Source organism: Oreochromis aureus, linkage group 11, assembly GCF_013358895.1.
Source record: "Oreochromis aureus strain Israel breed Guangdong linkage group 11, ZZ_aureus, whole genome shotgun sequence".
Lineage (NCBI taxonomy): Eukaryota > Metazoa > Chordata > Actinopteri > Cichliformes > Cichlidae > Oreochromis > Oreochromis aureus.
Genome location: NC_052952.1, coordinates 36,172,118 through 36,190,507, shown reverse-complemented (window position 1 = coordinate 36,190,507; position 18,390 = coordinate 36,172,118). Strand labels below are relative to the sequence as shown.

Below are 18,390 nucleotides of genomic sequence, written 5' to 3'. Positions count from 1 at the left end.
GAGACAATAAGATTTTCATGGCGAGTCATCGAAATTCGCCGTGGCGCCACGGCATCACAGTATCGCGAAAACTCAAAAGCTCCGCAATTTAACATGGCCCAGGTGTGTAGTTGACACTGACCAAATATGAAGCTTTTATAATCAAACCCAAAGGAGGAGTTCGAAAAAGTTCGAGGCATGGAAATGGCAAAATTAGAGCCAAAATGTCACCTTCACTTCCAAATGGCGGACTTCCTGTTGGGTTTGCGTCAATGGGCCCCTAGACTTTTTTGTTCGTCTTGGCATGATACACATGTGTGCCAGATTTCAGACATGTAGCTCAAACGATGTGTTCGTAGGGCTGCATTTAACAAGGCATAGGTGGCGCTCTACAGCCATTTCCCAGTGCTCATATGTAAAACCAATAAAATACAAAATTTTTCACCAGACCTGGCATGTGTGCAAAATTCCAAGAGTTTTCGAGCATGTTAAAGCCCTCAAAAAGGCCCTTCTTTTGCCTGAATAATAATAAGAAGAAGAAGAAGAAGAAACGGAGCAGATACAATAGGGCCTTCGCACTCTCAGTGCTCGGGCCCTAATTAAAGCTGCAAGCAGCGTTATGAGGGCCCTCGCACCCTGGCACGTCGAGCCACGCCCAACACCTACAACCAGCACGTCCGATCTGATGTCACATTGATGGAATTCATGCCTAGAACCACCAGCTAACGATTCATCTCATTCAATCATTATTATAGTCGTCCCACTAGGTGGCGCTCTAACCATTACTGACAAATGGGATAACAAACATTTCCGACCTTGAGTCTCATCATACCTGCGAACTTTGGGAGAGATTGGACATTGTGTTTTTGAGTGACAGCAGATTACTGCTTTTTGGCGAGGGATTGAAACTCCATGTGCCGCCATGGCCACCCTGTTTCCCTGAACGTAAAAAGCTTCGCAATTTAACATCACAAAGGTCTTTAGATTCCACACACAGGAGATCGGGTTAATCTGATGAAATCCCTTGGAGGAGTTCGTCAAAGTATGAGGCCTGAAAAGAGGCGAAAAAGTGGCTAAAATTACACATTAATTTTAAAATGGCTGACTTCCTGTTGGATTTGGGATATTGCTCCAAGAGACTTTTTTGTACATCTTGATATCCTCCATAAGCTTACCAGGTTTCAGACTTATAAATAAAACACAGAGCAGGGGCTGATGTTTTGAAATTTTGTAGGGGGCGCTGTGGAGCCATTTTGCACTATTCAAGGAAAATGATCACATAACAACAAAGCGCTCATCACATTGGAGGTTTGGGCCAAATTCCAAGACTTTTTAAAATTTCCAAGCCCCTCAAAAGCCACTTCATCTTTCATGGTGAACTGCGTTGCCACCAGGGTGCGCCGTTCAGTTTAAAGTCACAATTTTCGCACAGAAGCATCATGAAGGACTGATGGTGATACTCACCGCTTTTGAGGTGGCCACGATGAACCTGTGAAAATCAGTACAACAAAATGAAAGACATGACATTTCCTGGTGCCACTAGGTGGCGCTCTACGTATTCCTGACAATGGGCATATCAATCTCTTCAGGGCGGGTCTGACATCATCCCTGTAAAATCTGGTACTGATCAGATTGGATTTCATTGAGTTACACTAATTTGTTTCTTCATGGCGAGACCTCAATGTTCGCCATGCTGCTGGGTCACACCCTTCAGCGAAAACTCACAGTTTTCTCTGTAACCCAAGACCAACTCCTTAAGGCTTTCCTGGAGAAATTTGAGGCTGCAGATGTCACCCATTACAATACTGTACCCCAAAGTGTAAAACATGACATTTCCTGTTCCCACTAGGTGGCGCTGTACCTGATGTCAAATATGGCAGTTGAAATATGTTCAGGGTGGAGCCTTATCATATGTGTCCACTTTGGTCAAGGTCGGACAATGTATGACAGAACGAGAGGCAATAAGATTTTCATGGCGAGTCATCGAAATTCGCCGTGGCGCCACGGCCTCACCGTATCCCGAAAACTCAAAAGCTCCACAATTTAACATGGCCCAGGTGTGTAGTTGACACTGACCAAATATGAAGCTTGTACGATGAAATTCCAATGAGGAGTTCGCAAAAGTTCGAGGCATGGAAATGGCAAAATTCGAGCTAAAATGTGACATTCAATCCAAAATGGCGGACTTCCTGTTGGGTTTGCGTCAATGGTCCCACAGACTTTTTTGTTCGTCTTGGCATGATACACATGTGTGCCAAATTTCATACATGTAGCTCAAACGATGTGTTCGTAGGGCTGCATTTAACAAGGCATAGGTGGCGCTCTAGAGCCATTTCCCAGTGCTCATATGTAAAACTATTAAAATACAAAATTTTTCACCAGACCTGGCACGTGTGCAAAATTTCATGAGTTTTTGAGCATGTTAAAGCCCTCAAAAAGGCAATTCATTTCAATGAAAAATAATAATAATAATAATAATAATAATAATTAAAGCTGCAAGCAGCGTTATGAGGGCCCTCGCACTTTATGGCACGTCGGGCCACGCCCAACACCTACAACCAGCCACGTCCGATCTGATGTCACATTGATGGAATTCATGCCTAGAACCACCAGCTAACGATTCATCTCATTCAATCATTATTATAGTCGTCCCACTAGGTGGCGCTCTAACCATTACTGACAAATGGGATAACAAATATTTCCGACCTTGAGTCTCATCACGCCTGCGAACTTTGGGAGAGATTGGACATTGTGTTTTTGAGTGACAGCAGATTACTGCTTTTTGGCGAGGATTGAAACTCCACGTGCCGCCATGGCCACCCGTTTCCCTGAACGTAAAAGCTTCGCAATTTAACATCACAAAGGTCTTTAGATTCCACACACAGGAGATCGGGTTAATCTGATGAAATGCCTTGGAGGAGTTCGTCAAAGTATGAGGCCTGAAAAGAGGCGAAAAAGTGGCTAAAATTACACCTTAATTTTAAAATGGCTGACTTCCTGTTGGATTTGGGATATTGCTCCAAGAGACTTTTTGTACATCTTGATATCCTCCATAAGCTTACCAGGTTTCAGACTTATAAATAAAACACAGAGCAGGGGCTGATGTTTTGAAATTTTGTAGGGGGCGCTGTGGAGCCATTTTGCACTATTCAAGGAAAATGATCACATAACAACAAAGCCCTCATCACATTGGAGGTTTGGGCCAAATTCCAAGACTTTTAAAATTTCCAAGCCCCTCAAAAGCCACTTAGTCTTTCATGGTGAACCACGTTGCCACCAGGGTGCGCCATTCAGTTTAAAGTCACAATTTTCGCACAGAAGCATCATGAAGGACTGATGGTGATACTCACCGCTTTTGAGGTGGCCACGATGAACCTTTGAAAATCAGTACAACAAAATGAAAGACATGACATTTCCTGGTGCCACTAGGTGGCGCTCTACGTATTCCTGACAATGGGCATATCAATCTCTTCAGGGCGTTTCTGACATCATCCCTGTAAAATCTAATACTGATCAGATTGGATTTCATTGAGTTACACTAATTTGTTTCTTCATGGCGAGACCTCAATGTTCGCCATGCTGCTGGGGTCACACCCTTCAGCGAAAACTCACAGTTTTCTCTGTAACCCAAGACCAACTCCTTAAGGCTTTCCTGGAGAAATTTGAGGCTGCAGATGTCACCCATTACAATACTGTACCCCAAAGTGTAAAACATGACATTTCCTGTTCCCACTAGGTGGCGCTGTCCCTGATGTCAAATATGGCAGTTGAAATATGTTCAGGGGTGGAGCCTTATCATATGTGTCCACTTTGGTCAAGGTCGGACAATGTATGACAGAAAGAGAGGCAATAAGATTTTCATGGCGAGTCATCGAAATTCGCCGTGGCGCCACGGCCTCACCGTATCCCGAAAACTCAAAAGCTCCGCAATTTAACATGGCCCAGGTGTGTAGTTGACACTGACCAAATATGAAGCTTGTACGATGAAATTCCAATGAGGAGTTCGCAAAAGTTCGAGGCATGGAAATGGCAAAATTAGAGCCAAAATGTCACGTTCACTTCCAAATGGCGGACTTCCTGTTGGGTTTGCGTCAATGGGGCCACAGACTTTTTTGTTCGTCTTGGCATGATACACATGTGTGCCAGATTTCATACATGTAGCTAAAACGATGTGTTCGTAGGGCTGCATTTAACAAGGCATAGGTGGCGCTACAGAGCCATTTCCCAGTGCTCATATGTAAAACCATTAAAATACAAAATTTTTCACAAGACCTGGCATGTGTGCAAAATTCCAAGAGTTTTCGAGCATGTTAAAGCCCTCAAAAAGCCCTTCTTTTGCCTGAATAATAATAATAATAAGAAACGGAGCAGATACAATAGGGCCTTCGCACTCTCAGTGCTCGGGCCCTAATAATAAACAGAGCAGATACAATAGGGCCTTCGCACTCTCAGTGCTCGGGCCCTAATAATAATAATAATAATAATAATAATAATAATAATAATAAGAAGAAGAAGAAGAAGAAGAAGAAGAAGAAGAAGAAGAAGAAGAAGAAGAAGAAACGGAGCAGATACAATAGGGCCTTCGCACTCTCGGTGCTCGGGCCCTAATAATAATAATAATAATAAACAGAGCAGATACAATAGGGCCTTCGCACTCTCGGTGCTCGGGCCCTAATGATATTTACTTGAATAAATGATTACAGAGTCAAAGGATGGTAAATAAGCTCCTACGCTATAATGCGGATCTAGTTTGGATAAAAGCGTGATTAAAGAAAAACTAATTTTTATTTAAATATATCTTTTAAAATTATGCAAATGAATTGAAACTTTGCAAAAATAATCTGTCATGGCGAATGGGATGAGCCGTGTGGGGAAAAATAAAGGAGGATCCAAGTGCAGACATTCACTGAGATGTGAAGGTGGTTTATTGAAAATAAAGCACAAGGTAAAAAATGGCAAAATCGAACAAAAGCTAAACTATACTGGGGCAAACTACACTACAAAACAGTAAACCTGAACACGAACATGAAGGAGGATGAATAGAGGCATAGGAAGGCAGACAGCAGGGTAAACACACAGTAGATTCATAGTTGAAACATAGTTGAAACAGGGGATTAACAGCTGGACCACATAAGAAGACACGACTTAAATACACACAGAAGAACACAGGGAGATTACACACAGGTGGGGAACACAGCTGGAAGTAATTGATGAGACGACACAACGGAGGCAAAACTGAATACACTCACATGAGACACAGACCTTCACAATAAAGCAGGAAACAAGAAACAATTCACAAGGACGCAGACTTGACACTGAACTAAACTTACACTAAACACGAGACACAAAACCTCAGAACAAGAATAACCCTCAACAAGAATAAACTGAAACATAGGTTAATAATCATAACAATCAAAGCACAACAGGAGAATCAGAAAATAATCCATAATGTAAAATTAAACCAAAACATAAGAAACTCAAACTGCTGGGTCAAAATGACCCAGAACCGTGACATAATCAGTGTTTTCTGTAGAGGATATTAATTACATATGTGATATCCTGCGTTGATGAGCAATGAATTTTACTGTTATGTTTGCTTCTCACAGTAAATTGTTCTTGGAGTTCTCAGAGACTCCAGTCAGTAGTTCATGTATGTTAAACATGTGGGTATGATGAGAGTTAAAGAGGTTTAAGTGTCACTTTGATGTGAAATCTTTTATGTTCTAAATCCTCATAAAGCCTGATGATGAAACAGTTTCTAATCTGACTTTTTCTCTTTCTTTTCTCCTCAGACAAACAGTTTCCTCCACTGAGCCAGAGAGTGAGTAACGTCACATCAGTCGACTTCACACAGTTCAGCTTTGATTCAGTAGATGAAGACTGAAAATGATCTTCATCTTAAACAGAAATCATACACATGAAATTCAAGCTGCAGCTGTGTCATGTACACATGAGTTTTATACATGATTGGTATAGAAATATTAAATCTTATTTACATTTTAAAGCAGATTAAATTCAAGTCTTTCTGTTTATCAGTAAAGATGTGAGCAGTTAAAGCTCCCCTCTGTTTGTAAAATCAGGAGACTCACTGCAGTTTTGTAGCTCAGCCTTTGACAGAGTTACAGTCAGGCAGTAAAACAGAGTCACAAACCTGTTCATGAAAATTAAATCCTTCAAAAAGAGGAAAAATGAGCCAAGAAATAAAAACTAATCCAAGCAGGTACCCACCGAGCACCAGATGTTCATGGACGTTATTTTCTGCTCTAAATCTGGTCGACGGGTCATGACCTTAAAAAAGACGCAGCTTTATGTCTGAAGGTCAAAGGTCATCTTTTCATCTTTCCAATTTCAAGAATTGGATTCAATCATGAATTTATTTTTACCACACTAAAATGTTTCAGTTGATTAAAAATCAAACAGACATTTGAATTGTGCATCACAGTCATGTGACCTCTGTTTTTACCAGGTAGAAACGATGGAGTCTCTTATTGAGCTGCTTTTGGAGACACTGGCTGATCTGAGTGACAGCGAGCTCGAGAACTTCATGGAGATCCTGGAAAGAGAAGGTGGCTCACTGAGCCCCACGAGTCTGTCAGACGTGCAGGACGTGCAGGACGTGGTGTTTTTGATGGTGAGGACTTTTGGCCAACAGTCAGTGAAGAAGATCGTGGAGGTTTTAAAGGAGATGGAGAGGACTGATCTGGCTCAGAGGCTGACAGACAGCAGCTCAGAAGCTCAAAGTAAGATAATAAAGACAAAACATGTTAAAATGATAAAAGTGGTTCTTGAAGTGTTTCTGCTTCAGTTCATATTAGAAACAGTCAGATTTACAGAGGAAAGAGGGCATTGTTGACGAGGGGCAAAAATGATGTTCAGCAGGTTTAAATGTAATTTTTTTGTTGATCTCTGTGTATTTTTTTAAAGCTCGATTAGCTTTTATTAAACACTTATTTCCATTTCTGTTATTTTCTCTTTTTTTCAGACAAACATCTGGATGAACATCTGTCTGCACTGATCCATAAAGTGAGTAACGTCTCATCTGTCTGACTCTGCAGAGTTCAGCTTTGATTCAATAAGATGCAGTTTGAAAATCATAATTTCATCATTAAATTAAACAGTTGTCACAGAAATGCAAACATTATTAAAAGGTGTGTTTATATAAATAAATCTTAATAAATAAGATCATAAAAGAAAACAAAGTGTTTCAGAGAAAACATTGAAAACATTCAAAGTTTAAAACAGTTACAAAAACATAAATCTGTAATTTTCTCAGTGAGGAAACATTTTTTCTTTATGAATGTTTGCTTTGAATTTTCCAGGTTGCAACAATGGCAGCTGTTACAGATCTGCTTCTAGAAACACTGGAGGATTTGAGTGATCAGGATCTCAAGGAGTTCATGTTGTTCCTGCAGTTCACTCGTTTTCAGAAGAGTCTTCCACAAATCGAACTGAGTGATGACAGAAGAGAAATAGTGAATTATATGATTCATAAACTTGGTCATCAGTCTGTGGAGGTGATCAGGGAGGTTTTATCAGACATGCAGAGAACTGATCTGGTGCAGAGGCTGTCAGAGAGCAGCTCAGGACTCAAAGGTAAGAGAAAATAATCTGTCAGAGTTTCTGTAATAATGTCAATAAATATGGTGGGATTATTTTTAACTGAGTGTAAAAGTATTAAAAACATAATATTACAGCTCAAACCGAAAAGAAAATCAAAAGAATTAAATCAGAAACTCAAAACAAGAACTGCATAATATAAACTTTATTATCTTAAAAAGAAAGAATTTGTTTTCTTTGAATGTTTTTTGACAGACGTTGATAAATTAACACATTCAGGTTGTACAAACACAGTAAAATTAAACAGATTTGTTTTCATATTTCAATGTTTTAAGTACAAATATTCAGGTTATTGAATCAGTGACTTTCTTTAGTAGATGTTGTTTTAACCTCCTGATAGGTTTGTAGCGTAAACCTATTCGCTGGAACGTTCAGGACAATTTGCTACACAGCAAGAACAAGACACAAGTAGGCAACGTTCTTTGTGTCACTCATGCATGAGGGAGGCCTGCCTGGAGCCAAGTGTCGTTCCACCTACTTGACCTCCATCAGACTCTCAGCCAGGTTCCCCATAGCACTCCTTTTATTGTGGTTACTTGAATATGCATAGGGTCATTAACATATAACGGCTTACATGGGTATACATGTGAACAAGGAATACCCTGCCTGTGGTTTTGTAAGTGTGTGTGTGTGTGTGTGTGTGTGTAGGCTGCTGACCAAAAGGGTCATAAAGCAGGAACAACATCCTAGGTCATAAAGAGGGTAACCTCCCCACACCCAATCTATGGTTCACCCTAGTTAACACAGTGAAGCCATACAAAGGACAGGAAGTTTTACCACATCAAACAGACCTTCACAAGGATGTTGCCTGTGATAAAACACTACAGCCCCCCACTCAGAACCTCGAGAATCTGGGGAGGGGAGAACAAAAGAATTCCTTTCAACACACAGTTAAAGTACAAATGGTAAGAATAAAAATGACAAACATTTAACAATTCACTCTAACATTTTCCCTCCTGTTTTGTAATTTTTATGCTCCAAATTATTCCTATGTAGTATATTCTCAGCCATGCACCTCTTGCTTAACATTTTCAGTGCAGGCGTCATTCATACACAGGCCTCTGTCATGTCATTCATTTCAGTCATTTCATATTGTTGTAAAAGTACATAATTAACAAATGTATCAGAAATCATTTTAGTTAGCATTGATCTTATACACGGCAAAATGCATCCTATACATAAGCAAATCAGTATCAATAGTCCGAAAACAGGAGTTAGTACTTTCAAAAGAAGATGCCACCAAGGACCAGACAGTAACCACGCTTTCCAGCCTTGTGGTGGATCTACTCCTGGTGTGCGATTCATCATGTATTTCTGCAATGTGGTTAAATTCTGCAGTGCTTCGTAGATGTCTCCTCCACTTGTATATCAATCTGGTATGAACGTACAACATGTTTCTCCTATCAATTTGCATACTCCTCTTTGTGATGCGGTTATCAAGTCCAAAGTCAGTCTGTTTTGCAAAACCATTGTCCTTATGGCCTTTTGCTCCTCTGCTAAGGCTGTTCCAAGGGTCTGGGTCCAATTTATGTGTCTCAGTAGTGCATATCTGTTAATTTCTACATGAGTTCCAACTTTCCCGACCCCGATCCATGGGAACAATCCGTGTAAGAACTTGGCTCCAGGTCCCCAGATTCGAAACTCCCAGGGGACCTCACTTAAATCTGTGAGCCTTGTGCTTGCACTCTGTATGTCTCTCTTTGTCTTTGATCCTGGATGATGTTCAATTCTCTCCATGAAGAAAACATGATCAGACAATTTCACGAGTGCACATAGACCTCCCCATTTTGCTGGTAGAGATGGGTAAGCCTTATGTCCACATAAGAAATACCAGTCTGCTAACACCCTCGTACCTTTAGGTGTTGGTGCGATTGTTGAGCATTTGGTCACATTCTGTCTTCCCTCAGTAAGTGTCATTTGGTACGAAGAGTCAAATGCACAGTCTGCTGCTCGTTGAATTTCATCACTCGCACACCTGGCATTCATCAGACACGTCAGACACCTAATTCTATTCAAACGAGGGCAAAAAGAATAGGTGACGTTGCATAGATGCCATGGTAAATCCCCAACTTGGGCTGACCCATTGCCCTTGAAACACATAGGTAACTGGCCTGCTTCCAGTTTATTTAACAGTATGATGTCCGGCAGTGGATCAGAAACTTGGGGCCAAGTCAGCAGATCTGTCTTACCAGAGCAGTTCACCTTCCCAGCTACTGGTGAATCAATCTTCCCATTCAGGTTCAGGGGAGTTGAAAAGTTGGCAGTGTTCCAAGTACGTTTTACTCCTGGATGTGTTGCTAAAGCAAGCAAACAAACTGTCTCGCTCTCAGTGATGCTATATGGCCACAGTCCAGAAGAATGTGTAGACAGTGGCATGTGTGCACAAACATAACAATTGGTCTTATTGTTTATGTGAGCGGTTGTGTTCATAAACTGCCACCAGTAGTTGGTTGAAAACCCATGCTGGTACTGGGTGTGATTTGCTCTGTCCCAGTGCGCTCCTGTCATCCCACTCTGGGTCCACAGGCACAAGAAGGCGAACAGCACATTCCCAGCCATTCTGATGAGTACCTGTGGCTCAGTTGGTTTCTTCACCGGATTGAGACGAGGGGCCCTGGAGGCTTTCCCCCCCCTTTGTACCCAGTCTTCCTGCCACTTACTCCGAGCTGGCCTGGATGTGTGTCACCTTTTTGCAGTGGCTTTGGTGTATCCAGGTGGGTCGTTCTGCGATTTTCACAGCTGTTGGTGTTGTCAGCAGAGCCTGGTACGGTCCGTCCCACCGTGGCTTCGACCAGTACTTCCTCTTTATGACCTTTATCAGCACCCAGTCTCCTGGCTTCAAACGTTCGTCCTGTACAGAAACAGAATCATCTGGCAGATTATTTGCACTCGTGACTTCTTTGCTTTTCAGCATTTTAATCATCCAGTCTGCTAGTGTGTTTTCTTCTTCTGCTTTATCATTATCAGTACAAAACACTGGAACTCTAAATGGCCTGCCATATATTATTTCAAAGGGAGTTAGGCCATTATCAGTCGGCGTGATTCTCATATACGTTTTCACTAGCTCAATGCAGTCTACCCATGTTCTGCCTGTTTCCTCCATTGTTTTCCTGAGCCTCAGCTTTACTGTGCCATTAGTCCTTTCAACCAGCCCTGCACTTTGTGGGTGGTATGAGCAGTGGTTTTTCAGTGTTATCCCCAGATGTTGTGACATTTTCTCAATTACTTCATTCGCAAAATGAGGACCATTGTCACTGTATATAGTCTGGGGGATCCCATGCTCTGGGATCACATTTTTGCATATCGTCTTAGCCACTGAAATAGCATCTGCTTTCTTAGTGGGGACAATTTCAACCCACTTTGAGAACGGGCACACAATTACCAGGCAGTACTTGTAGGTGTTACAGTTAGACAACTCAATGAAATCCATATGGATTACTTCAAATGGGTAGCTGGGTCTGGGAAACCTTCCTCTTCTAGGTCTGAGGTTCCCCTGAGTGTTATGTTTACAACATATTAAACATGCTTTACAGAAATGTTTTGAAAAAGCATTGAATCCCAGTGTGAAAAACTGCTGTTCGATTGCTGCCACCATCCTGGCTGTGGAGACATGGCAGAGCCCATGGCTCAAAAGTGCAGCAGTCCTATATAAGTTCTTAGGCAATATAGGCTTATCACAAAGATAATAGACATCACCTCTCAGGCTCGCTCCTTTAGTGAGCCACAGCTGCATCTCAGCTGGAGGTGAGTGTGACTGCATGTCTGCTAACACATCATGTGTAATGGGCATAGTTTGCTCCTGAGACGCCAGAATATGAACCCCATGTGTTCCAAGGGCCGCTTCCTTTGCAATTTTATCTGCAAAGGCATTGCCCAGTGCAATGGGGTCAGTGCCACGTGTGTGTGCTGCACATTTACAAACCGCAACTTTACTGGGCAGTAAGACTGCTCTCAACAGGTCCTGTAAAAGTGTTGCATGCTCCACAGGTTTCCCTGTTGAGGTTGTCATGCCTCGTCTTGACCACTGAGCGGCAAAGAAATGAAGTGTAGCATAGGCATATTGACTGTCTGTATATATAGTCACTACCTGCCCCTCAGCTGCTTTGCAGGCTTCCGTAAGAGCCACTATCTCAGCTGCTTGGGCAGACATGGAATGCGATAACTGCCCAGCATGGATGACCCGCACATCATCCACAACAGCAAAGCCTGTTTTAGTCTTTCCCTCTGCCGTTTTAAAACTTGAACCATCAACAAACCAAACCTTGCCCTCAGTGAGTGGTATGTCTGTTAAATCACCTCTAGGTTTACACTGTGTTTCCACATGCTCACGACACACATGTGGTGTACCCTCTTCCTCTGTGGGTAACAGTGTAGAGGGATTCAAAGTTGTACACCGCTTAATAGTTATGTGTGGCTGGGAGAGCAACAGTGACATTAAAGATAAGTGTCTTGCAGGTGACAAAAATGTCATTTTAGTCTGCAGCAATAAAACATCCACCTCATGTGGAACTAGCAGGGTCAAAGGGTGAAACAAAACAATTTTACCAGAACACTTTACGGCTTCAGCAGCTGCACACACAGATCGCACACAATGAGGTAAGGCACAAGCCACTGAATCCAGCCTCTTAGAATAATAGGCTACTGGCTTCATTCTACCTCCACACTTTTGTGCTAACATGGACGTCATAAAATGCCCTTTACAGTCAACAGTTTGAACAAAAGGCTTGTTATAATCTGGAAGCCCTAGAACTGATGCTCCTGTCAGCATCTGTTTCAGCATGCACAGAGCTTGCTCCCCTCAGGGTCCAACTCAAACTTTCTGACATAGCTAAAGGTTTACTGTACATCATATTTAGTAATGGCTGCGCAACTTCAGCGTAATGGGGCATCCACGATCGACAGAAATTTAGCAAACCTAGGAACTGCATCATGTGTTTCTTTGTCACTGGCCTAGGTGCTGCCAAAATAGCTGTTTTCCTCTCTGGATGTATGCTCTTCCCTGCTGCACTAAGCAGATGTCCTAAAATTTCACTTCTGTCTTTACCCACTGTAGCTTTGAAAGTGAGGCCTTGTTACCTGTTTCAGCTAAGTGAGTTAGCAATGCCAATGAGACGTCTCTACAATTCTTCTCTGAATTGGATGCAATTAAAATGTCATCGACATATACCAACATCTGTGAATGTGATGGAACTACAAAATCAGACAGACAATTTGTAATATTCTGTGTGAAAATTGTAGGACTATCACAAAACCCTTGACAATCTGGTGTATGTGTATTTTTGCCTTGATACGTAAAACCAAACCAACCCTGTGAATTCTCATGCACAGGTATGGAAAAGAAGGCATTACTTAAATCTACCACAGTGAAGTGTGTCTTGTCTGGCTTAAGCTGATTTAACAAGGTGTGGGGGTCAGGGACGCATGGAGCTATACTCTCCACTGCCTGATTTACAGCCCTTAAGTCTTGAATCATGCGCCACGACTGTGAATCAGCCTTTCTAACTGGGAAGATGGGTGTGTTACATACTGCTTGTGGAGCTTCAACTAGTATCCCTGCTTTAATCATATCCTCTATTACTGGTTTAATGCCTTCCACTGCATCAGGCTTCAAGGGATATTGTTTCACTCTTGGCCTAAAAAGACGTTTTGGGCTTTATTACTACTGGACTCGCTGTGGTCATTAACCCCACATCAGTCTTCCCAGTAGACCAGAGCTTCTCTGGGACCTGTTTAAGCTCCGGGTGATCTCTGACATCTACAACATATCATTCTGTTGTGTCATTCTCACCTCCCTTTAAGTGTGTTTGTGGTGTAGTATGTGTCACCCATCCCAGCTTTTTACGAAAGATGCTGTGCTGCATGTCTGTCTCCCAACCCCCTCCAGCTTGCTGCCACATTCCAACACTCTCCCCCTGTCTCACCAAAGATGCTAAGTCTGACCACTCAGCTGTGTCACTCTTTGTCAGTGAAATATGTGGTGTCTGCCCTGTAAAAAGTTGTTGTGCAGCTTCAGAAAGGATCACACTACATCCAGCCATGGTTTCACCATCAGTATATATTGCTTTTATGGTGATTCTCTGTGGCCCTAATTTCAGCACTTTATCTGTGTAGGCCTCATCAGGCCCAAGCGTGGTCTTAAATCTCAGTGTGACATGCAAGTCTTCTGGCGCCTGTGTGTTGTGGCTGGTTGTCAACATTTCCTCAGCTGCAGCTAACAGTTTACAGTTTATTTGATCCGGTCTGGAGGCCGACAGGTCAAGTGTCCAGTAATAATGCAAATCCCCACTGTCCTGATGAACCATTGTCTCAGCAGTTTCTCCTTTCCCTGCAGCTATCATCCCAATGGATGTTGGAATTATTGAAATTCCAAGTTTCATCATCATATCTCTTCCCAAGAGGTTCACCGGACAAGTTGGGCACATTACAACTGAACCCTGAGCTGCCTCTCCTGTGGTAGGATCTCTAATCCACACTGGTTTAGAGATTCTATGCTGGTTTAACTGACCATTTGCAGACTTCACATAAATTGTGCCACTTGAAGGATCAACTCCTGACACATGATCTTTTAAAACAGTTTTATCTGCACCTGAATCACACAGAAATTGAACAGTTTTGCCTTGCACAGTTAACATGCGAACTGGTTTTACTTCTTTCCCTGACAGATTTAACAATACTTCAGTTAAGTCTAGAGTCTGAAACAAAGGCTGTTGTAAATTCTGGCAAACTAAAGGATCATTTGTACATGTATGTGTGTTAGCAGTGTCAACAGGTGCTAGTCATTTATTATAATAAGGGTTTCTTGCATCAGGGCGTTTATACTCTTCAGGCATGCGATCAGGACACTCTCTTGCGTGGTGGCCCATTTCCCCACATGCATAGCACTTATCATCTCTTTTGCCACGGTTCCCCCTAAATTGCCATGAGCCTCTATTTCTTCTACTCCTGCCTCTGTTTTGCCCTCTTCCAGCCTGTCCCTGAAACAAAATTTCATCTGCTAAAAAGGCAGCGGCCTCAGAGCTTTGTAACTTCTTTTTTTTATTTTTAATAACTTCCTGCGCATGGCGGGCCCAATTCATGCATTCAACGGACCCGTCAGTGTTCTGATTAACATTTTGTTTTCTGATGAAAGCAGCAATGCGTGGATGGAAGCCATTCATCAGAGCATGCTTTAACTGCTGCTGATATGGGCTGGCCTTCTCCGCACTCTCTTCAAGGCCGCTATGCTCTTTAAAAACTTCCTCTAATCTCGCCCTGAACTCATGAACATCCTCTCCTTCTTTCTGCACACATTGGGCGATTTTGTTGTAATCTACAGAAGCTTTAAAGGTAGTTCTAAGACGCTCATAAACCCCATCAACTTGGCCTCTTAGGTTGTCTTGGCCATAGGGTAGGACGGTATTACCATCCCTCCCTGTGTAGGTGCCTCGCACCCGAGCCCAGTTATATGTGAGACACTTCCTAAAGGTGGCTTCTGTTTCCTGGCCGTTTAAGCAGTACGAGGAGCAGAGTTGCTTGTGTCGGGCAATAAATTCATCAACATTAGTCAACGGGTCTCCTAAACCTTTACATGCCTCTGCACATTCAGATTCACTCCATGGCCTGTAAACACAAATAACACGGCTTCGGTCACCTTCAACACCAAAATGAGGATTCGCGACCTCCACCATGGGAAAGGTATCTAGGACAGGGTAGACAGGCATACCAGCTGCACTCGCCTCATCCCTTTTAGTTTTGAATCTAGTGTTATAAGGGCTTAAATATTGTGCTGCGGCATCCCCAAACTCCTGTCGTACTCTCCTCCTCCTCTCTCTCTCTAATGCTGCTCTCGCTGTTGGTCCCTTAACGTCAGCACCACTGAAGTAGACTGCACCGTCTCATCTTCAGGTTTCACAGCTAATGCTTGCAAAGCTGCTCTCTTCGCGTTCACTGCCTCCTGTCTTTTCTGCGCCTGCTCTAACCACAGTTTAGCGGACGCCAGTTGTAACTCTCGCTCTTGTTTCAATTTCCCTTTTGCACAAGCTGCCTTTACTGTCAACTGCTCTACTAACATTTGACATTGTCCTACAACCAATTTACCTTCAAAATCATATTTCTTGCGCCAATGTCCTAAATACTTAGTGCTTCCAGGAGCAAATTTCATCATAAACTTCTCGTCACCCTCTGACGCACTCTTAGTTGCTTGGGAACCCATAATAACAACAACAGCTGTCACAGACCACGTGTTCTGCTCTGCATCCACTCACACAAACACACTCACAACCACAACAACAACAACAACGACAATAACAAAGAATAGGCCTATTGTCCACTACAAATGGACTCCGCGGAACTTCTCAACACCCGACTGAGTGGCGGAGAAAGTATTACAGGACCCCACAAAGCGGTCCGTATTTCGCCCCACTAAGACGGCGAACCAAAAAAGTTCGAACTGCGCAACTCTGCGACTTAATGCTTCTGTACAAAAAACCCCACTGAGCGGCTTTGTACATCACCCCACTAAGACGGCGAATTTTAGCCCCACTAAGCAGCCACGGACAACGCCCCACTGAGCGGCGAAGACGTACAGTTATAGAGATGGACTCTAAACTTACTTGGAGTTGTTCATTGCGAGTAGCATCAGTCCCGAATCCCGTCAATCACCATCCATCGAGGAGAAAAACAGACGGCTAATCCACCGGCCCGATGACGAATTCTCACGCCTCGGGGCTTTGCTGCAGGACCTCTATAAATCCTGGCTGACGTCAGTCTTTCGGCGTGTCTCTTTTCCCCTCGGTGAATGTCGATTCCAAGGATCCGGCTCAAGAAGGACCAATTAATGATAGGTTTGTAGCGTAAACCTATTCGCTGGAACGTTCAGGACAATTTGCTACACAGCAAGAACAAGACACAAGTAGGCAACGTTCTTTGTGTCACTCATGCATGAGGGAGGCCTGCCTGGAGCCAAGTGTCGTTCCACCTACTTGACCTCCATCAGACTCTCAGCCAGGTTCCCCATAGCACTCCTTTTATTGTGGTTACTTGAATATGCATAGGGTCATTAACATATAACGGCTTACATGGGTATACATGTGAACAAGGAATACCCTGCCTGTGGTTTTGTAAGTGCGTGTGTGTGTGTGTGTGTGTGTGTGTGTGTGTGTGTGTGTGTGTGTGTGGGCTGCTGACCAAAAGGGTCATAAAGCAGGAACAACATCCTAGGTCATAAAGAGGTAACCTCCCCACACCCAATCTATGGTTCACCCTAGTTAACACAGTGAAGCCATACAAAGGACAGGAAGTTTTACCACATCAAACAGACCTTCACAAGGATGTTGCCTGTGATAAAACACTACAGCCCCCACTCAGAACCTCGAGAATCTGGGAGGGAGAACAAAAGAATTCCTTTCAACACACAGTTAAAGTACAAATGGTAAGAATAAAAATGACAAACATTTAACAATTCACTCTAACACCTCCTAAGACCCGAACTCTTCCACGACATGCATTTTTAATTTCTCTTTGATATTTGGGCATATTGGAACCTGATGAATGTAAAAACAAAGAATTACCAGATTTTTTTTTTTTTTTTTACCTGATTTTGTTTCTAAGAAAAATGAGAGCCACATATGAGGATATTCATTTAAAATTTTGATAGAACAGTAGCAGTATAATGTCCTTGTAAGTGGATATCCGGCTACGGAGCCCCGCAGGGGACATGGGAAAAAAAAAAATTAAGACAGACTTTTGCGGGATCTCGCAAAAGTTACCATACACCTCCAAATCAGCACTGAAACCTTAGAAACAACCACAGCAATGGAGGACACACACCCATTTGAGCGATTCATAGATTTTTACTTTGAGCTTGGACTAAACTATAAAGACATTAAAACTGTGCTTTGCAGTAGACACAGTTTTCATATAAGCGAAAGACATCTGAAGAGAGTTCTTAGCGCAAGGGGACACACTCGTCACAAAGCGTACTCTGACCTGGCCGTCTTGGTTGAATTTATTGACAACCAATTGCAGTACTCTGGGCAGCTTCACGGATACCGATGGATGTACAATAAATGCAGAGAACATGGACTACGCGTGAGGAAAGAGGATGTGTGCTTGGTGTTGAAGGAGCTGGATCCCCGAGGTGTCGCACTGAGGCAAGCAAGACGTTTCAGGCGAAGGAACTATTTTTCAAAAGGGCCGAACTTCATCTGGCACATGGACTCATACGACAAACTGAAGCCATATGGCATCTGTATCAATGGTAGTATTGACGGTTTCTCGAGAAAAATAATCTGGCTTAATGCGTACACAACAAATAGTAATCCGAAAGTGTTCGGGGGGTATTACATAGAAGCAGTGCAGCGTTTAAAAGGCTGCCCTAGAGTTGTGAGGGGCAATCTTGGAACTGAAAATGGCCATGTTAGAGGCTTTCAGCGTTTCCTTGTGCCCGTGGCTCCTAACGACACCCTTGAGAGTTACTTGGAGGGAGCAAGTACCGCCAATCAAAGGATTGAATACTGGTGGCGTTTTCTTCGCACCCAGTGTCTGGAGTTCTGGTTAACCTTGTTTGCAGACATCAGAGACAACGGGTACTTTGATGGTGGGTTTCTGGACAAAAACCTCCTTCAGTTTTGTTGCATGGGACTCATCCAGGTGAGTTAATAAAATATGTTTTGTTGCATGTATGGATGCATGCGTGTGTGAGAGATAAAGGAAATGGAGGAAGTGATAGAGAGGTAATACACGAAGTATTGTGAGAGATGAGATCTGTGCCAGGTTTAGGGAATGGAGAGACTTGCAGGAAGAAAGAGACAAGAC

At 42.8% G+C, this 18,390-nt stretch overlaps 1 protein-coding gene across 1 annotated transcript in view; it reads left to right on the top strand.

Moving 5' to 3' along the window:
• Positions 1 to 18,390, top strand: part of LOC116320693 — a 147,166-nt gene that overhangs the window by 111,804 nt on the left and 16,972 nt on the right. Inside the window, exons 14-17 of the mRNA XM_039619896.1 lie at positions 5,772 to 5,848; positions 6,446 to 6,719; positions 6,962 to 7,002; positions 7,299 to 7,572. Coding sequence (XP_039475830.1) covers positions 5,772 to 5,848; positions 6,446 to 6,719; positions 6,962 to 7,002; positions 7,299 to 7,572 — 666 coding nt within the window. The remainder of the gene's footprint in view (positions 1 to 5,771; positions 5,849 to 6,445; positions 6,720 to 6,961; positions 7,003 to 7,298; positions 7,573 to 18,390) is intronic.